Source organism: Phaenicophaeus curvirostris, chromosome 2 (assembly GCF_032191515.1).
Source record: "Phaenicophaeus curvirostris isolate KB17595 chromosome 2, BPBGC_Pcur_1.0, whole genome shotgun sequence".
In the NCBI taxonomy this organism is placed as follows: Eukaryota; Metazoa; Chordata; class Aves; order Cuculiformes; family Cuculidae; genus Phaenicophaeus; species Phaenicophaeus curvirostris.
In genome coordinates this window covers 92,045,796-92,065,730 of record NC_091393.1, presented here as the reverse complement: position 1 = coordinate 92,065,730, position 19,935 = coordinate 92,045,796, and the positions used below count along the sequence as shown (strand labels likewise).

Sequence of the window (19,935 nt, the reverse complement as noted above, 5' to 3'; positions counted from 1 at the left end):
AGCAGTCAAGTCCAAATCCAATCTTAAGACATAAACGGCATTCTCAGGGGAGCACTCAAATGTATCCCTCGTAAGAAAGCTAACCATGTCTGAATTTATCCCTCACAGACCTTTAACCTGTGGGACATTAGGACTATCTCATGATTTTATAATCTGATTGACTAGACTGGAACATTTTTATCCTAGTTACAGGACACCACAGCTCACCTGGAGGTGAGATGAACACATGCCTGTGTTTGACCTTTCCTCCCTCTAGAAGGACACAGGATTTATGACTGTGCCATCCTGCAAGACACTGTATATAAAAGGTACATCCAATCAAAACTAACCTGTAACACACACATCTTTAATTGCCAACAAACCCAAATCTAGCTTGAATGAAAAGCCAGCTTGTCGTCTGAAATTGTTGCCTTTTCTCAAACACCAACAAGCCCATGCTCCTGCCCTGGCAATCTCTGTGACCAACCCCTGTGAGCTGCAGCACTGTACATCTACTGTCAGACTGGGACTGCAAATGCCCTTATATGACAAGCTTTAAGCATACAGATAAAGTATGTTTTACATCAAAACAGATAAAGTTTACTCTGTACCATGCACCTCTGCTGAGTGCACTGATGCTGAGCTGAGGAGCGAGCTTACTGCCAAGTCCTTTAACTCAAGAAAATTATATTTGCAGGAATAAGGTCAAATATTTATACAGCCGTTTTCAGGACTGCACCACAAACAAGGCTCAGATATCAATAAGATATGATTAACCTCTTCTCTGCATTAGTTGTGTCCTGGATGAGCTAATGAGCACGACATTATCTAAGACTTCATTACAGCTATCACAGGAACATTTCACCTGTAGTTCTGTCTCTGCGAATCAGCTCAGCACCTTCACCTAATCCTCCTTCATCTCTCTTTGCAATTGCTCACTCAGAAATACCCATGCTGGAAGGAAACTTCCCTGTTTATTATCCATAATCTAACATTTCTCTTGGTCATTTACTTTTTACATAGTTGCCATCACTGTCCTTTATTTGCATTCCCTAGGTAAGACAAGCTCAAGACAGGCCTTATGTTTTGGGAGCTGTAATGATTGTCTCTACTACTTATTGAGGCCATGCTTGTTCCAGGAAAAGGTAGATGAAGTTTAATGCAGGGAACACACTTGTTCCATCTTTATTAGTAAAATAAACTCTGCCAGGGAACATTGCTGGGCACAAAAACTTAATCTCACACGCACGCTTGCTGGCAGTCTCTGGCCCACGTCTGAACAGGACCAAGGCTGCTCTCCTGCACAGTGCCCAGATGTGATCCAGAAGACAGCACAGCCCAGGGACCATTATCAAGGGGCATCCTGCATGCAACCACTGGCCTTCAGAGTACACGAATTCAACAGCACAGATGTGGGCTGCACCTTGCTGGTTCATCTCCAAAATCAGTCAGGCACACTTTTAATTTTCTGGTACAGACGCAGCCACGCAATCCTAATTGTTTTCATTGAAGACTGCTGCTGCCTTGCAACATCTTAGGGAGTAAACCTCCGCTGACGACGCATCCCAATATACACTGAGCAAGACAGCGCTGTCTTGATCAAAGCATTGCTGCAGTCTAGCTTCATTTTGGACAAATTAGGTGTGACCTTCGTGCTCCTGGTAAATTGCCAATGTGGCGGACAACCCAGGGTTGAGGTTTGTGTATGCTTACTCCACTCTTCCCCCAGTAAAAGACGAACAGAGCAGGAAGCAGTATAAAACAATTCCAAAACCAACCTACGATAAGGATCAGGAGAGAAATGTAACATCCTTCTATTGTTTAAATGCCAGTCGCAGAGCAAAATGTTCAATGCCAAAAATCCTGCGCCTTGAGATTTAGCAAGTAAGAAACGTTTGAAGACATCACGTAAAAAGCATATAACCAGCTACAATTAGATAACACCGACAGACAAAATTGCATAATGTCTTAAAACACTGGAGAAAGGGAGTGCTAAATGCTATTTCTAAACCTAGATGTAATCATCTGCAAAGCAAGCGTTTATTAAATGTGAATTGCACTGTGTAGCACTGAACTCCTGCTTCATGCTTGATGTTATTTTGTATTCCTCGGTCTCTTAGAAGTAATTTTAAAACAGTTGTTACTCACTCGAAATCTGTCTTCCCAGGAAGTCTGTAAAAGCTGAATCATCTCTAAAGGCGAGCCTAGTTCAGTGATGGTCGTCAGTGTATTTGGGATGTCATTGCTATCTTGGTAACAGTAGCCATAGAGCTGAAAAAAAATCACAACCAGTAGATATCAGTGTAACGTATCTCAGCATGCTCTTACATTTCTTTAGGGATGAGGAGCAAAATAAGCATTTCTTACAAGGCTCTGAGCTCTACATGCTGCATTGCCTTGAAGTCACCCCCAACAGCTTTTGTGCCCTCTAATTTGAGGAACATTCCCTTGGGACTACCAAAGTAGTCAGCAGAGTCCCTTGTGGGCACCATACAGCACAATGCCAGTGAAGTGCCCCCTGCATGCCCCTCTGCACAGGATCTTATCTCAAAGAATATTTAAGAAAAATAAAATAAAATAAAATAAAATAAAATAAAATAAAATAAAATAAAATAAAATAAAATAAAATAAAATAAAATAAAATAAAATAAAATAAAATAAAATAAAATAAAATAAAATAAAATCCATGAATGCAGAAAGATAATTGTATCTGAGAAACATTATTTTAGTCTATGAAACACCTGGCTAAATGAGACTGATTTTCTACTTAGAAGACATCACAAAAATAGCTTTTAATAGCATTTCCCAGAGGACTACTGTTTATGCATTGAGTGGCAATATGTATTTCAATGACACAGTAGCTTGAAAATGAATAGCAATGCCAAAACTTATCTTTTTCCCAGCCAGAAATTGTCTCTCGTTGAACTTAATTGACTTGTGTGCAGTATTGTTAAAGAAAGGCAAATACTCCAAATATTATCTACCAGTAGCATCTTCAATTTAAAAGCATTTGAATGGCAATTTTGGCCATGCACCAGCTTCTTGTATTTGCTTTCCAAGGTCATTTGAATGATGAATTTTCACTAGCACAAATAGTTGCACAAGGCAAATATTTAAAGGCTGTGGAGAAGAGATGTCTTGCTTTATATGGAGTGCAACCATGCCTGGCAGGGCTAGGGGACAGGCTTTTACAAACTCCCTGCCAAGCCCCAGCAGAGAGGCAGTTAAATAAGTCTGATAAGGATCTGACTGCAACTTTCCAGCCAGAATAGCATGCACATGAAATAAAATTAAATCTAATCTCTGCCCCCAGTCAAATAAACCATACAGTAAAAGAGTCTGTGTGAAAACACAGCTTGAAAAGAAAAGGCGCTGCTGCTATTCCTCTACTGCCTTGTTCTGAGTAATTTGGTTTTTCAAAACGCCCCTTAGTTTTAAAAAGCTCAGGGAAGCCAATAAGGGTCTCCTCTGAGCTGAGGAGACTTGGATATGACCCTGCAGAAGAAGCCAGGCTCATTCAGATTGCAGTGGGACCGACCCTAATTCACCAGGAGAGCAGAGAGCCAGACTAACGAATGCCATTGATGGAGGGAGCAGGGTGAGGCTGCACACAACCACCACAAGCAGATCCGAGTACCAAACACATTCGTACGGCTTGTGAACTTCCCAGGCAGAAAAGCAAAGACCACGCTAAAGCCAGCAAATAAGGGATTTGTTATGAACTGTTCTGCTAGCTCTAACTGTAGCTGTCTACATTTAAAGAAAAAAAAAAAGGTGCCAAAAAGATGTAGAAGTAGTAAACAAGAAGGTTTTATTTTAAAACATACCAAAAAGACTTTGGCATTGATGCACAACAGAGAATTTGTGATAGATGCCAATATGAACATTTAAAATAGGAAAACGGACCTCTCTCTTTACTTCCACAATCATGACAAAGATTGTAACAGCAATCATTTCTTAACCTACAGCCATTCAGATCAGACTTGGGTTTGTTGTTTATCATCTATGACACCACTTCTGTGCAGCTTCTTTACAGGAGTAAAGGAACTTTATGTGCTGCAAACTGCCTTAGAGGATCACATCAGCCCAATTCTGTTTAATCCTTCTGAACTAAAAAAAAATGAAATGAAATTCAATTGTTAAATACACTACATATCTTTTCTTAGAGTCAAGCTGGATTCTGTAATTCATACTAGGTATTTCACATCTTTCATGTGGGGGCAGACTAAGAAAGCAGGATGAAACTCAGTAGGTTTGAAAACCCTCAGTTCTGAAAGCCAAAATCTAACATCTGTTTCTGTACCATCTGCAGAGTTCAGCGCTTGTCTTAAGCACAGTAACACTATCCATTGGGGAAAAAAAAAAGAAGCCATAAAGGAGATTAGCAAAGAATACAGACTGGGAAAGCACAGTATCACAATAACTGGTCATTCAGGGTAACAATGAATACAAAAAAAAGATATCAGTCTTCATTAGACATCCTCAAAGTTTGTTTATCTCTATTCCAGGAACAGAGATAAAGAAGACAAACAACAATTATATATTCATTTGATTATAAAAGAAATACATATGTATCTGTACACACAAAATATTGATAATTTAGTCTTATCTATTTAGGTACATATGAGCATATAATTAGAAATTACAGTACCTATCTATTTTATCCCAATCCATGAATGCCAATAGTGATAATAATTAAGATTTAGATTCATCCTCAGAGAGCTGGAACTTTGCTTATAAGTAATTTTTTCATTTTAGTATCCAATTTGTACCCAAGTCTTCATGCCTGAGTATCTGAATACTTGGTGTATATATTATTATATCAATGCCCATTCAATCACTTAAGTCATTGTGGAAGCTTAAGTGACCTGATTCTGTTTTGGTTTCATACTAAATTGCTCTTTATTTTCACATGAAAACTTTCTTGCACGAGTACTGCTGAACTTAAACAAGCTTACAAGCTGAAAAACACAGTACTAAGCAAGTTAGTGTCGGTCTAACTCAAAAAGTACATAATCTAACCTGAGTTCTTTATTGCTTTTACTTAAGTGAAATCTCTCCAGATGCAGTGTTATTACATAATTATATAGAGTTATAAAAGCACAGAAGGCTGAGGCATAAAGGATTTATTGGGCCACATTTATATTTTTCTGTACAAACTCCTGAAACTAAATGCAAAAATGCATGTGTAATTACATGGCCATATTTGTATGTGCAATTACCATGATTACAAACCGGGCAAGTCCCAACAGCCAGTTAAGCATCTAAAATGGTTACATTCATCCCTGATGAACCACCACCCAGCACAGTTGTTATAATATACAGAATGTATGGATCCAAAATATTCCACGACAGTAATTCTTAGGCCTTTTCATTTAAGAAACTGACTTAATAAGACACAGAAGCAAGTACAGAGGTACTACTCAAAATACTTTTTTTCCTTCCTTTTTGTTTTTGTGCAATTCACTTTAAGGTCTAAAATGAGACAAAATGGTTTGTATTCCCAGACAGTGAAGTAAGAAACAGATAACTTCATGCATACAATAACAATAAAAATAACCACACGGGGAAACTGAATATAGCTGGAAGCAAAGGATGAGCCAAAATACCTCCTCTATCTGAAATTCTATTAGGTTGGACATCATTCTCACTGTCACAAAGCTACTCTTCGGATATATTCAAGAGTGATGGTTTTCCTACGTCTTTTCAGCATGGTTCCAATTAAATGAATGGAAAGAAATCCAATCCCACATCTTTTTTGCTATATCTCAACTCACTGCATTTAAATGCCACCCCAACACATTTTTGTGTAGAATCTAATAGCAAACAGTCACAATATTGGGATGCCTTTCTGTCTGTTTAGAAAAATGTATGCCAGATATGAAATGTTGACCTGTTCTCACATCATTTGCTGTAATTCATGTCAAGTAGTCCTAGTTCCCAAATCCTTCCCTCACTGTTTGGACTTTTTCAGTCCCAAAGGCTCAGTCCTGCATTAGTCTCTACGCACCTAAAACTCCCACTGACTTTGAGAGGTTTTAAGCACACTGGGCGTACATGGCCAGCCCCTGCAAAAGTTATATTGCTTTGTAGGAGTCCATGTCCCTACAGCTGGTCAGTTCACCTCCCTTGATAATTCCCTTTTAGTACAAATTATGGGGACAGAGGTGCCCCTTTCAGAGGAGCTGCGGTGGGGGAGGGGGGTGTGTGTGTGAAAACAGAGGTCAGCCCCTAACACAAAAGCTGACAATCTTACTGAATAAAAACACAAAATAAAGGAGCTTATTAAGCTGTCATCAGCAGGGTAAGTCTGTGCAAACAACAGCCCTCACCCCCCCAAGCCCCCACCCCCTTTTTCTCCCCCCCACCCCCGCACTAATACAGGCACCTTAGCTGGATTTCCAGAAAATTAAATGTCAAGGCAGAACCTCCAAAGTGTTACGTTTCATTCATAGAGGTTGCTTAGCTGGGGAGAGCAGGACCAGCCACCTTCCCCAAGCAGGGCTCCACCAGCTGGGCTCTGCCCCAGTACAGAGCTGTGACAGAATCACTGCCACAGCTACTGGAGGGCAAAATTCCCCTGTACAGATCATGCAATCTCCCTAAAAATTTTGTTGACTTCTTTTCTTTGCCTTGCTAGGTTTTACCCTTAATGTTCACAATTTTAGGGGTTTTTTTCCCTCTATAACTATAAAAGCTTCCTTTCTTTTTTTTTTAACAAACATGAGATTTCCATGACTCTAGGAAAAGAACTTTAATAACACTATTACCAGCTGTAATAAAAGTAACAGGTTCAACTGCATCACACCGAAGCAATACCTAGAAATCTAATTCTCTCCTCTTTTACACTGGACTTGCCCAAACTTACTACCCTAAGGCCTACCTGCCGCCCACAATAAAAAAAGTGCAACTAAAAAAAAAAAAATCCCACTTTCATGAACATAAAGAGTATTCAACACAAGTCACAGCCTTTAATTTCAAAAATACATGGGTAACCTAATAAAAACTGTTTATGTCAAGATGGTATTTTGTAGCGATTTGGTGCCCCTGGAAATAAAAAGCTCTCACTGGCATTGGTAGCTGTTTGATGAGCTATTTGTTTGAGCTGCTACACGTCAAAAGCAGAACAGCACATTTCAGAAGCTCATGCTACTTTATTGCTGTCAAAGTGAATGGAACATTTTTTTTATTCAATCAGTCCTTGGATTCACCTTTCATTCCTGGTGCAATGGGACAGTTCGTGTAACAGCAGGAACCTCCAGCACTGCCTGATACAGCTATGATTTACCACTACATGATTTGAGACATTTATGTGATTCTTCAGATCTAGTAATCTCTTGGGTTTTAAATATTTCCCTTCATTGCTGACGGTATATACATACATAAATATACACACATATACACATACGCAAATATACTTGTCTATATATATGACATGTATGTCATACACATGCATATATTTCTATATATAATATATACATGTGAACTGTGTATCTATATTTTTATGTTTTATATACAAATATACATTCATTTTTTATATTGCCACACCTACTCAGCCCAAAAGCACCTGCAAACCTGTAACATGCATCTCCCTGGAGGAAAAAGGATGAGTTCCCTGAAAGGCCTTAAAGATCAATCCGATGTCAATCTTTTTTGCTACAGGATTTATAGAGCTTCTGCACGAGAAGTGAAGTTATCTTCTTCACTGAAATCCAGCAATCAAGCCCTGCTAATTACTGAACCTCACTGGAAAATCACTACCACGCAGGGTGTACCCAGCACCGTGTAGAACACTTTAAGAGCAGGATGAAAAATATATGCTGAAAGCTGGGAGGCAGGATTTCTTCTCCTGCTAGATACTAGAATCAAGGGCAAGCAGTGGGTAATTCAAATATTAAACTCTAAATTCATAGCTCTGTCTAGGCTTTTCTCTATAAATTAGCACTAAATTCCAAAAGAGCTAGAAGGTATGAGAATCTCACACCTGGCACTGTTATTAAACACGGAAGTTCATTAACAGAAAAATTGGAATGTATTACTTAGAAACACACATGTATGTATATCTAATCATATCTGTCAGTATATTCACAGAGGTCCACAGATATCTCCATTTATTTAATATGTAACCATGTGTATACATATACATATATACCTGCTGTTCTGACATATATTATGTTGGCTATAATCTTATGATTTAGTAACATTATCTCCCTTTTACTCTCCATGCTTTCCTTACACTCTGAAGTGGAATGTTTTTCTACTAAAAACATTTACAGCACTTTGAATTTGCATTGCACTGCACAAGCTCAAGGACCAACCCTGCAAATATTTAGTCATGTAAGTAGCCCACTCTTGTAAAGCTTTCCAGTGTAGACAAATTGATCACCTATATAACCATGATTTCATCGGAAACAGGCTGATACTACTGGAGGCTCAGTTCATGATCTCATAAATAGCCAGACTAGAAGCTCACCTGACCTCCATCCACAGCCACTGCATTCAGCTCTACTGCACCACCAGATTAACCCTTCATTATGATGTGATTTGGCACTAAAAATTAACAAATAACTTCTGTGCACTGCATGTTTAGAACAGCTTGGCTTGGATTCAATAGAACCACCTGCATAATCCTCCCTTCTTAGGTATCTGAGCCATACCACCACGTACTTTATCACAAAAAAGCTTTAAAGCAAGCTTGGAGTCTATCTGCAGCTATGTAGTCCAAGAAAAAAAGCAAGTCTTTCCAAACTAAGTTGTTCCAAAATTGAATCAAAACAATATAAAACATCCATGTTTGGTGTCTACTACCTAAATTGAGTGGTTCAGCTAAGTGTGACAAGAAATAACAACTCCTTTAAAATTAGTCCAGAGTCAATATTAATATTAGCATAGTGCCTGTGAGAACTAGTTGTTGTCAAAGTTTTCATGGCCATGACAGAAATGAAAAATTGCAATGGGAGTTACATACCACAAGGCACCAATCTAAATTATCAGATGTCTGTGTTGGCACAAAAAAAAACATTAGAAAGACCTTAAAATAACCCAGCTTGTGTACTTGACAGAATCTTCATAAAGCAGGACTGCAACACTTCCAAGTGTGGCCTCAGCTCATGCTTGACTCCACCAGCTCTCTGTGTCTGTGCAGTGAATGGAGGGCCAGAGCTCTGTCAGCCCTGGTATGCCTTTCCAGGGGTTCTCTCTTGCTCCTCAACTAACTACTTCAGCCCTAGCAGACCTTGCCAAAATAAAGTTGCAACAAGAAGACAGAGCATGTACAAAACAGCTCCAACCAGGACAGGACAATTACAGCTGGAAAGGACCTAAAATAGTGATCTACTCCAACTACCTGACTACTTTAGGGCTCATCAAAAGTTAAGCACTTTATTAAAGGCATTGACCAAATGCCTCAAACAATGACAGGCTTGGGGCATTGACCACATCTTTAAAAAGCCTGTTCCAGTGTTTGCCACCCTTTCTGTAGAAAAATGTTTACTAATGTCCAGTCTAAACATCCCCTAGCACAGTTTTAAACCATTCCCACATGTCCCATCACTGGATATCAGGGAAAAGAGGTTTACCTAGCTGCCCCACATTTCAGAGCCAGGGTTGTTGGGTGGAGGGTGGTTCTGGTGCGATAAGGAAAGCTCTGAAAACCACATGCTTTCCCTTGCAATTCTGCCCTGGTCAGAATTCATTTCTAAGCCAGGATATTCACAGTGTGGAGTGGCCTTGTTCACTCATCGTTACTCCTCTGAAAAAGGCAAACAGCAAGGGAGAACTCGATCATACCCACAGCATCCCATGGTGACCATTGATCTCCCTGAGCCACTGTGCAGAAGAAGCAATACTAGGCTCCCCTGAAGGAAACTGCACGAGGTTGCAAGTCATCAGCTCCCATAAAGGAGGCAGAAATTCAAACCAGAATCTTCTGGAATGATTTACATGGCACATAAAACTGAGAAGTAATCATAGAAAACATTCAACAAATTATTGGGATTAGTTTTATGAATGCCGCTTTCAAAAGGGTAGATGGATGTAGCCCTTTTAACTTGCGTGATGGCACGTGCCTTATGGAAATCCATTCCTGCCAACAGCTTCACAAGCTGAACATCCTCTGCCTTCCCATGCAATTCAATAGGAAAAAAACGTTATTTCAGTTTCATGACGTACAACTTGCTTTCCAGTGACATGAATGGTTAGAGTTGGTTTGCAATTGTATTAGCTCTGTGCTTCCAGCAGCTCTGGAGTTCTTGTTAACAGATCCTTTCTTCACTCTTAAAAGTGCAGGATAACATCTGGGCCTTTTGGGAAGCAGTCTTGCAATAAAGAAGCACTTTGTGTAATTCTTCTTTCTTCGCCAAACCACATCTGTCTGCTCTCTCTGCCCTTCTCCACTCCACCCTGAGCTCCTTGGGGCTGTGGGGACATCTGTTAGTAGCAGCAAGTTGTCTCCACCGAGCCATCAGTAGGTGGCACTGCCTGCTTTTTCTCTCCACCCACGTAAAAGCCCATTGCTGACACCCTGTATCGACCACCACTAGCAATTTCAAAGGATGCCCAAATGGCTAAGATGCCTCATCTCCTGCGAGGCGCAATTACAAAACCATCAAGCAGCAAAGCAGAGTGGCCCAGAAAAAGACGTAGATCCATCTCTGCTTTCCAGGCAGTGGTGGTGGCAGCTTTACCAGAGGAACGACATGGAGAGCAAGCAGTGAGAAGCTCTCCTGCTACCTCACCACGATTTGGCAGGCCCATCTGCTTGGGATCTAAGTTCCTCTGATCCTAACACCAGTTAAACAGATGTTGTCAGACTGGTCTTGCACCATACGTGGTGGTCTCACTCATGTTTAGCCAACGTGTCCTAAGAGCAGCTCACCTGATTTACTTTAGAAAAGCATCAGAAATAATTGCCAGTCTAAAAGGATCCTCCCACCTGCAGCAACCCTATGGGTGACTGAATATAGAGTACACGATCAGACCCCCCAGCCAGCCCCAGTCCCAGCCTGGAAGGCTAAGTGTCATTAGGCATTTCATTTTGAAAGGTTTTCTCCCAAGACCTGTGAATCCCTGCTGTACCATCCAAAATTCAGAAAGACAAATTCTCCACATAATCACCCACCAGCTGGTATCAGCAATCACAGCACCCTTCTCAGGCCAGCAGTTCCCGAAGTTGTCATAGTCACACTCCAGCCAACTGCAGATCAAGGTTTGTTGCTGGGAATCCTGCCCCTTTGCCGCTACAAAGGGGATTCAGTGCCCATCAGCTGGCAACAGGGAAGAGGTCCCTGAGTAGCTGTTTCCGCTACGACTTGATCTCCCCTTCCCCCCTTCTTTCTGTGAAAACAACAGTGGATTCATGCAAGAGTGATGGGGAAGAACCCATCTTCAAAAGTCCATATACTTCCTTATGCAAAGGTATTTGCACTGGAAATTAATTGTATAGGGACTTGCTTCAGACTTAGAAAGACTGTCTACTTCCACTTCGAATAAGCAAACTGTGTGCAAAGCTTTAATATTTAAATTCTCACATTAAAATCAAAACTGCCCTCTTCTGTTGGCTATGCATGCGTATAGGGAAGCCATCAGGGTAAAGTGGCTGTTAATTATCACAAGAAAAGAAAAGAAAAGCTTATTTAGAAATAGGCATTTAAAAATATCAACTGGCTAGCACAGCTTAAGTCTCTGAACTTGTCATCCGCAAGTAATGTATTATAATATAACTATTATACTCAATTAATTTTCTAAGTGATAAATATTCTCATTGTAATTGTAATCATTTAAAACAAATCATTTTAAAAAAAACCCAAAAACATGCCAGTGGTGACTGAACCAATTAGTATGGAAACTTCTTTGAATTCCTCAGTTGAATAGTGACTTTTATAGTGTTGATGCCATCCCAGAATTTCATCTGGGTGTTTTAACTTTACACTAAAGCTAAATAAGCCAAATGAAACTGGCCTTGTCTGGGCAGTTAGCATACCCCTGGTTGTGCTAGTAGCCAGTATCTTCCGTGGGCTTCAGACAAAGCCAACCTTTTTACTCGAGCTTTTGTGTTTATTTTTAAGAAAGTGGTAGCTCCCTCTTAAATGAATTATTGTGAACTCAGACTAGAAGAGCTAATAAATGGCCGTCACGGAAATAAGCTTGGACTTTTCAAAACGTCTGCAGTCTCAAACCTCCCTTTGCTTCACTTCAGCTTCAGCAACGCTCAGGAAAAAAGAATTCCTCCGAAGAACTGTTTATGCCCATGAATGGCAACACCCTTAATTCTGATACTCCAGGGCTATAATTACATTATTACAGTATATCAAACATGGCCTTTGTGTCTTTACAATCGCGCTCATTGTTTGAAATTAACTGCAAACGGTTTGATTTTCTTGTCTTCCTCAAATACGGGCAGGGAGGAATTAAAGCACACTAAATCATCTTCCCCACTAAAATGCACGGAAAGCCAGGATTCAGACAGCAGCATTTGAACTTTGCAAGAAAAAAAACCGCAGCACGGAGGGAAAGGAAAAAATCAGACACCGCATTTGACACAGAGCGACTGCAAAGCAATTAGCGGGCTGCCAAATCCTCTGTTCCAATAAATCAGTGACCCAGTTCCCCCTCTTCCCCAGCGCCCTTCATTATAAAATCAACTTTAATGAACTCCCTCTCTTCCCCACTCCAAAGCTAACACATTTTCCCTGCAATCTGCACCTGCCCTTCCCAGCGGCTGCCGCTCCAGGGAGCCGGGGGGGCAGTGGCCCAGCCCTGGCACTCTGGCCGGCATACAGGAGCTTTTACCGGTGGGGCAGAGCACGTACACAAAAATAAGAAGGTAAGCTGCCCTCGCCTCAGCGTTTGGATGATGCAAACCCACTCTCCCTCTTGACGGTTTTCCACGTTTCTTTCGGTAGACTTGATTCACCACATCTGTCCAAGCTGACACATCTTGCTCCTTCCCCAGGCAACAGGGCACGGTGGATATAGAATCATAGAATCACCACGTTGGAAGAGACCCACCGGATCATCGAGTCCAACCATTCCTATCAAACTCTAAACCATGCCCCTCAGCACCTCAATAACCCCTGCCTTAAACACCTCCAGGGAAGGTGACTCAACCACCTCCCTGGGCAGCCTGTGCCAGTGCCCAATGACCCTTTCTGTGAAAAATTTTTTCCTAATGTTCAGCCTAAACCTACCCTGGCAGAGCTTGAGGCCATGCAGCAGTACTTTTTGGAAAAAGCTCTTTTCCTTCTCTATCATCTATTGTACAATAATCGAGTCTTTTCAAAAGGATGGCTAACCAAAAAAAAAAAAAAAAAAAAAAAGCTGATTTTGACAAGAGACAGGCCAGAATGGGAACTGCTGAGACAGTAAAGAACAAGCCTGTTATCTTACAAACTACACTTCAGGCTGTCAGCTGCCAGAGATTTACAGGGGGGGGAAAAAAAAAAAAAAAAAAAGCTTTCCTAGGACTGAACCTACACGAAACTTTCATTTCCAGCAAAAGGAACTCATGAAAGCATTCACCCCGAATAGCCCCTGACCGGGGCCGCGCCGGAGGAAGAGAAGGAAGCCCCGAAGGAGGGAGGAGGGGATAGGCGGACGAATCCCCCTCGCTTGCCTCAAACCAGCCCCGGTTGGTACCCACACTCCGGGGACCCCGCTCGCAGGTGGCAGCACAGTAGGGTGGCAGGAGGGTGGCACGTCCTTCGGGCTATTTATAGCAACCGGCTCGGATTTTGGTGTGTCGAGGGATGGGGGGGAAAGGGGTCAAAAAGAGGAAGAAAGGCAGAAAAGTCCCCCGGCCTTTGCTGGCCCAGCAGATGTTGTTTGGTGCCTGCGGTATCTGTAGGCAGCATGGATTCTACTGCTCCAATGGAAGCTGGAGCGCCTGTCAAAATCCAGAGGAGAGGGGAGGAGATTTTTAACTGATTTCCTCTCCCTCGGCCGCAAACCCTGGACAGTGATTTCTAAGCCCTGGGCTGGCTTCTGCTGAAAACAAGTTAGAAATCAGTGTGGAAGAAAGAGCGTAGATCATGTCCTGAGATTTTAACTGAGACATAATCTATAAATTTCACGTTGCTCGCTGGTGCCCATTTTCTGGCCCCGGTTTGACGACTTCAGAATGACACCAGAGACCTTCTCCTAGCCAAGGCGGCTGCCCCGACCGTGCCTAGATAAAGCCTGTCAGGTCCATTTTTATCGTCTCCTTCCAAGGTAACGTCTTATCAAACGCTTAGCCCTCACTCCTGCCGCAGTAACCTCGCCCCGTGCGTCTCTAGAATGAAATATGTTAGACAAAAAAGTGGGTGATTTACGGTGGCTCAGAGCTCTTCTTCTGATCTCAGCCAGGCAGCCCTGCTCCGAGCTGATGGAGACGGAGGGCAGACAAAAGAAAACGCCATAACATAATTGGAACGACACTGAAAACATGTTTCTGATTTAAGCGTAGTCTATTTTTAAACCGGGCGGCATGTAAATATGAAGCCCCAATTAACACGCGGGATTTTTGCCCGTGAGTGCCTTTTCCCAGCTGAAACCTGGGCGTGTTTCTCCTCCCGATGCTCGTGGAAGCGCCTGCTCATCCTTCAGCTGCTCCAAGCCCCGGCCCTCCTCGCCACGGGACACCCCACATCTCACCCTCGCTTCTCCCTCCGGAGTTCACCTGACACCACGAAACGGAGGAGTGAGTTACGGCGGCTCCTCCGCGGTTTGCTGCGGGGGGAGCGCTGCTTCCAGCAGCGCAGCCCTCGCTGCCAGCCCCGCAGCCGGGGGCCCCGCTGCCCACACACGCAGAAACACCGCGGCGGCTGCCGGGGACCCTTCAGACAACGCAGCCCCCCTTCCAATTTGTGAGGAGGAGGAGCTGCTTACGAATTAATCTTTCCAGAGCGGAAAACTACATACGAGTAACGCGGGGAAGAAACGCTAGCGCCTACCAAGATGACCCGTAACTTTAAAAACACATCCTTCAAGTTCGACCTGGCCGGCTCGCTTCCACCGAGAAGGAAAAACGATCTCGGAAAAAAAAAAAAATTCCCTCCGCCTTTACAACTGCAGGGTGTATTTCCTGCTGTCAACTCAATCAGTAACGATGGCTGCACCCAAGCACGGGCTTCCCAGCAAGAATTCATCACAGCAACAGAGGAGCAAGTAACATCCTTACTAGGAATACAGCTTTTTTTAGCTCGTTAGATGTTCTTCTCCTTGGTTGGTATAGTTAGACCTGGCACCACAGAGGAAAGAATATGGAAATAGGAAGCAAGGAAGGACGGAAGGGATTTTAGTATCTATATTCCTGTCGTGGATAAATCATGACTATCCTTTCTTTGATCAGTATATGAAACTCGAGAGCTTTGATGGCTGGGATCTGAAGTTCTCGTGGGGGAGCTGGTACTCCTGCTGCTGCTGGTGAAGAAACACAAAACTCCTTTACTCGATTCAGTTCAAAAAACACCTACTGTGAGACCGTCTGGTCTAACGTTCTTTTTTTTTTTTTTTATTCTACTGCAACGCTCGTGCTATGCGAAACGCAACAGGAATTTCCATACCAGCATTTACATCCGAATGGACCCGTTGAGATTCCCGCTGATGTGTAACAGCCCCAATACGCAGCCCTTCTGGCAAGTGCGGCGGTGCCGGCGCGCTGAGGAGCAGGATTGTCACCTCGGCCTGTCCCAGCGGGTTTCTCCGCGGGCTGATCCGTGTGCCAAGCCTGCGGGTACCCAGCACGGCGCCGTCTCCCCCTCGCTTTGAGCATCCTGGGGAGCGGGCGGCGAAGGGGCACGCCGGTAGCACTGCGGTGGCTCCCGGGGTGCCCTTCTGCCGGCTGCTCTCCAGGGCTGCCCGCCGCTGCCTTCGACGCGGCTTTAATTTCCTTCCATACGGGGAGCGCCCTGTTTAATCTCCGTGTCCTCCCTCCCTCGCCCCTCTTCCTCACTTGAGCGTTGTTTGTGAGGAAGAGCGACCAGAGAGCAAGCCCCAGCCGGCCGCGGCGGGAGGATGCCGGTGAGGCACCTTCCTTCAGCTTTGAACCCCGCGGGGCGAATCACTTGTCGTCGGGGCGACTAAAGCCCCGCCGGTGGCGAGCGGCTGTGCCAGCGGAGAGCGCCCAGCGATGCGCCTTCCCCGCCGACCCGGGACGGGGAGGGGAGACGAGGAGCCGCGGAGACCTCCGAGTCGACGCCGCCAGCCTGCCCCCGCCCCTCCGGCTCCCGGGGAAGGGGCGACAGGAGCCAAGCCCCCGAAGGGCCGGAGGAGCCGGCGGCGAAGCGGCGACGAGGCGCGGAGGTCGCGCCGAATAACAGCACCGACACTCACCCCGTCCCGGTGGGTTTCTCCGCGGGGCCGATCGAGGCTGCGCGTACCCAGGGTAAACTCCGATCTTGCCACCGACGGGTCGCCAAGAAAACGGTGCAAAAAACGTCGCGAACCACCCCCCCCCCCCCCCCGGCCCCGTCGCGGCTCCGCGGCCCCCCGCGTACCTGCAGGACGTTGTCGTGGCGCAGCCACTGCAGCAGGATCATCTCCTTGACGATCTTGTAGGCGGCCAGGCGGTAGCACTCCCCCAGGTCCGAGAACCGCCGCACGCAGTCGGCGATGTCGTGCCCACCGAAATCCACCGCCTTGAGCGCCACGGCCAGCGTGCGGTTGAGCACCGCCTTGTAGACCGCCTTGGTGTACCCCGAGCCCAGGTACTGCACGCCGCTGACGTCGCGGATGTCGCGGCAGCCCAGCAGCGGCGGCTCCAGCGAGAGCTCGGCCGGGGCGCCGTCCCGCGGCTGTCCCGCCGCCCGGCCCCGCGGCTGCTCCGCCGAGGTGCGCGGCGGCGGCGCCAGGTCCATCAGCCGCCGCTCCCGCGGCCGCAGCGGCCGCCGCCCCGCCGCCCGGTGCCGCCGGTAGCGCAGCACCTCCTCGTAGCGCTCGCGGATCTGCCGCTCCAGGGCCGCCCGGCCGCCGCCCTCGTCCTCCGGCGGGAAGAGGGGGGCGCCGGGCGGGGAGGGGGGCGCCCCGTCGCGGGGCGGCGGGTGCTCGGAGCCGGGGATGAAGAGGACGTTGAGCAGGGTGCCCAGGAGGAAGGCGAGGCAGCAGCCGGCCGCCACCGCCGCCTTCCTGCGCCTCATCACCGCTTCGCCGCAAGCTTGTCCAGCCTTTGGGGCTCGTCTCCTCTCGCCCCTTGCCCGGGAACCAGCTCCGAGGCGCTTTTTTTTTTTTTTTTTTTTCTTTCCCCTTCGGGCTGCGCCGGCGGCGGAGCGGACCCCGGGCGCTCAGCCGGAGCTCAGCCCCTTACGGCGCGCCCGCATGACACTTGCCTCCCTGCTTTTAAGCCTCTGAAACACTTATTATTAGCGGGACGCGGAGGAGGGCGGGGGGGGGGGGTCCCCGGCTCGCTGCCCCCCTCCGACGCGCTCTGATTGACAGCCCGGCCCTTCCCGGGACCAGCAGGGGGGCCTGGGAAACGTAGTCCCCCGCGGAAAACCCGCCAGCCTCCGGCGAGCCCGGGAGCCAGGACTACATCTCCCAGGCTCGGCAGAGCCATTCCCCACCCCCACCCACCCCCCCTCCGATCACCGTCGGGGAGGGCTCGGGGCGGAGCGGGGCGGAGCGGGCCCAGCCCCCGCCGCGGGCTCTGGGGGCGCTGGGAGGTGCGCGGCTGCGGTGTTTTCCGCGCGTGTCCGCGGCGAAAATCGAGCGGCAGGGGTTTGTTTGGGAGGGATGCAGCCGCAAAGACGCGCGCACACACACACACACGAGCACCCGCAGAAAGGAGGGGGTTTCCCACGCCTTTTTCCCGGGAGAGATGCCTCGGAGTGCGTGTCACCCACACGAGACTGCAGCCGCAAATCACGGTCTCGGCATGGGGTGGCCCCTGCCTCGTTAGAAATGTGAATTGCCAGGGGTGAGTGCTAATGACGCGGTTATCCATCAAGCCCGCATTACGATGCTGTTAGCAACTAATTAACAAACACAATCACCCCGCGAAACTGCCACAAAGGGAAGCCCATCAACAAGAGAAAAGCCGTAAAGAGCCAGGCGAGGCAAAGTTCACCACAATGGAAGTGGGAAGCCAAGGGAAAGGGACGAGCCATTTAGGTAATACACATTGGACACGAAAAAAAAAAAAAAAAAAAAAAAGAAAGAAAAAAAAAAAGGAAAAAAAAAAGAAAAAAAAAGAAAAAAAAAAGAAAGAAAAGAAAAATAAAGAAAGAAAAGCAGGGGGGAAGGTGGGTGGGAAGGAAAAATAACTCGGCTCCCAAGACCCAGCTGTGATCGCCGGCGTTTGCTCCGGAGCCGACGGAGAGCGCGGCTCCGGGAAAGCCCTCGGGAGTCCGAGGCAGCGGCGATACCGAGAGGAGGCGGGCGGCGGCAGGCTCTGGAGGGGAGATGGATGATCACCGCCTCTCCCGGCCACCCGGCCGGTCAGCGACCGCCTCCCGAGAGGCTCCGTCAGTCCCGGGCGGCCGGAGGAGCCGGCAGCTGCCCGCCAGCGGCGCGCCGCACCGGGCGCCCCTTCCCAGCGGGGCTCCCGGAGCCCGGCACTAACCACCACATAAAAATAACGGGAGCACGCATAATCACCAATTAAAGTAAAAATAACACCGGGGAGGGGGGGAAGGGGAAGGCTACCGCCAGTGCCGCGGCCCCTGCGCGCTGCCCCGCGGTTCTGCCCGCCCCGCGCCCGCGGGAGGAATTCTCTGGGGGTGCCGAGGAGCGGGGCTTTTCTGCTTGCTGCGTCCCGAGGGATGGTGTGGGGTTTGGCTTTTTTGTGGGTTTGGGGTTTTTTTGTTTGGTTTGTTGTTTGGAGGTGGTTTTTTTGTTGTTTGAGGGAGCATTTGGGGTCTTTTCCCACTCTCCTCAATCGTTTCTGAGGATTTGCTGCCTTTCAGCCGTGCCAGGACAGCTTGGTTGCAGATTTCCCGAGCCAGCCCCTGTTCCTGGCACAGGTTGCCCAGGGAAGCTGTGGCTGCCCCATCCCTGGAGGTGTTCAAGGCCAGGCTGGTTGGGGCCTTGGGCAACCTGAGCTAGTGGGAGTTCTCCATGCCTATGGCAGTGGGGTTGGACCTGGATGATCTTTAAGCTCCATTCCAACCCAAACTATTCTGATTCCTGCAGCAGTCAGTGGGATTGCTTGGGTGCAGAGTAGTACAAGGTTGCAGACCGAGATAACTTTTTTTTTGCAACATAAGGAGGTTCATAACGATATGAAATCCCTTTCCAAAGCTGTTGGGACACCTGCAGCCCTCCCTGTTTTGAGTGGAATACCCCACGCCCCCGCACGCAGCGGATTGCCTTCCCTTATAGGTTTGGGAGATCTGAATGTACCGGACCTCTCCCCTGGCAGAGCAAAGGGCTCCCGAGGAGACACTGTGTAATATTATCCAGCCAGTGACCTTAAATCGCACATTGCAGATCAGGTCACCACAGAGGGGTTTGCCAGTGCGCCCTTCCCAAGCCCAGTGCAGCCTCATGCAGGGAAATCATGGTAATTTGCTCGTGGGCAGTTGAAATGTCCACTCTCGGCTGGATTTATGGCTTGGTTGATGTGAGCCAACACTTTCTATTACTGCACAGATAGAATCAGAATAAAGCTGTGTCGGTTGTGCAAGCCAAGAAAGGAGAAGGCACTGGAAACATTACCAGCAAGAGGTGTGATCTCAACGCAATATTTCTTCCAGGCCAAACTGGGGATGACACGAGGCCAAGAACCTCGGAGAGGAGAAACGGCTCCCCTGAGGGTCTGTGCCAGCTGCGAAAGCGAATGGTGCCCGGGGGGATGCAAGCAGTCCAGAGAGGGGAAAGCTTGCATTGCCAAGTACCTCGCAAGGCACCTGCGCTCCTGGATGCTTTGGAGGGCTGGGTTGTTGGGAGGAGGGGGGGTACATCTCTGTGAGGTGGAGGCAAGCGCACGCTCTTCTGGCAGAATGAGAAGGAGAGGGTGTGAAGCAAAATTGGTGGCTCAGGCTT

General features: G+C 46.9%; 1 protein-coding gene across 1 annotated transcript in view; it reads right to left on the bottom strand.

Annotated features, from left to right (window-relative positions):
• Nucleotides 1–17,173, bottom strand: part of PKDCC (protein kinase domain containing, cytoplasmic) — a 36,540-nt gene extending 19,367 nt beyond the window's left edge. The window contains exons 1-2 of the mRNA XM_069852885.1: nucleotides 16,455–17,173; nucleotides 2,128–2,250 (exon numbers count right to left, since the gene is read on the bottom strand). Coding sequence (XP_069708986.1) covers nucleotides 2,128–2,250; nucleotides 16,455–17,093 — 762 coding nt within the window. The 5' untranslated portion in view covers nucleotides 17,094–17,173. The remainder of the gene's footprint in view (nucleotides 1–2,127; nucleotides 2,251–16,454) is intronic.
• Nucleotides 17,174–19,935: the final 2,762 nt, after the last annotated feature.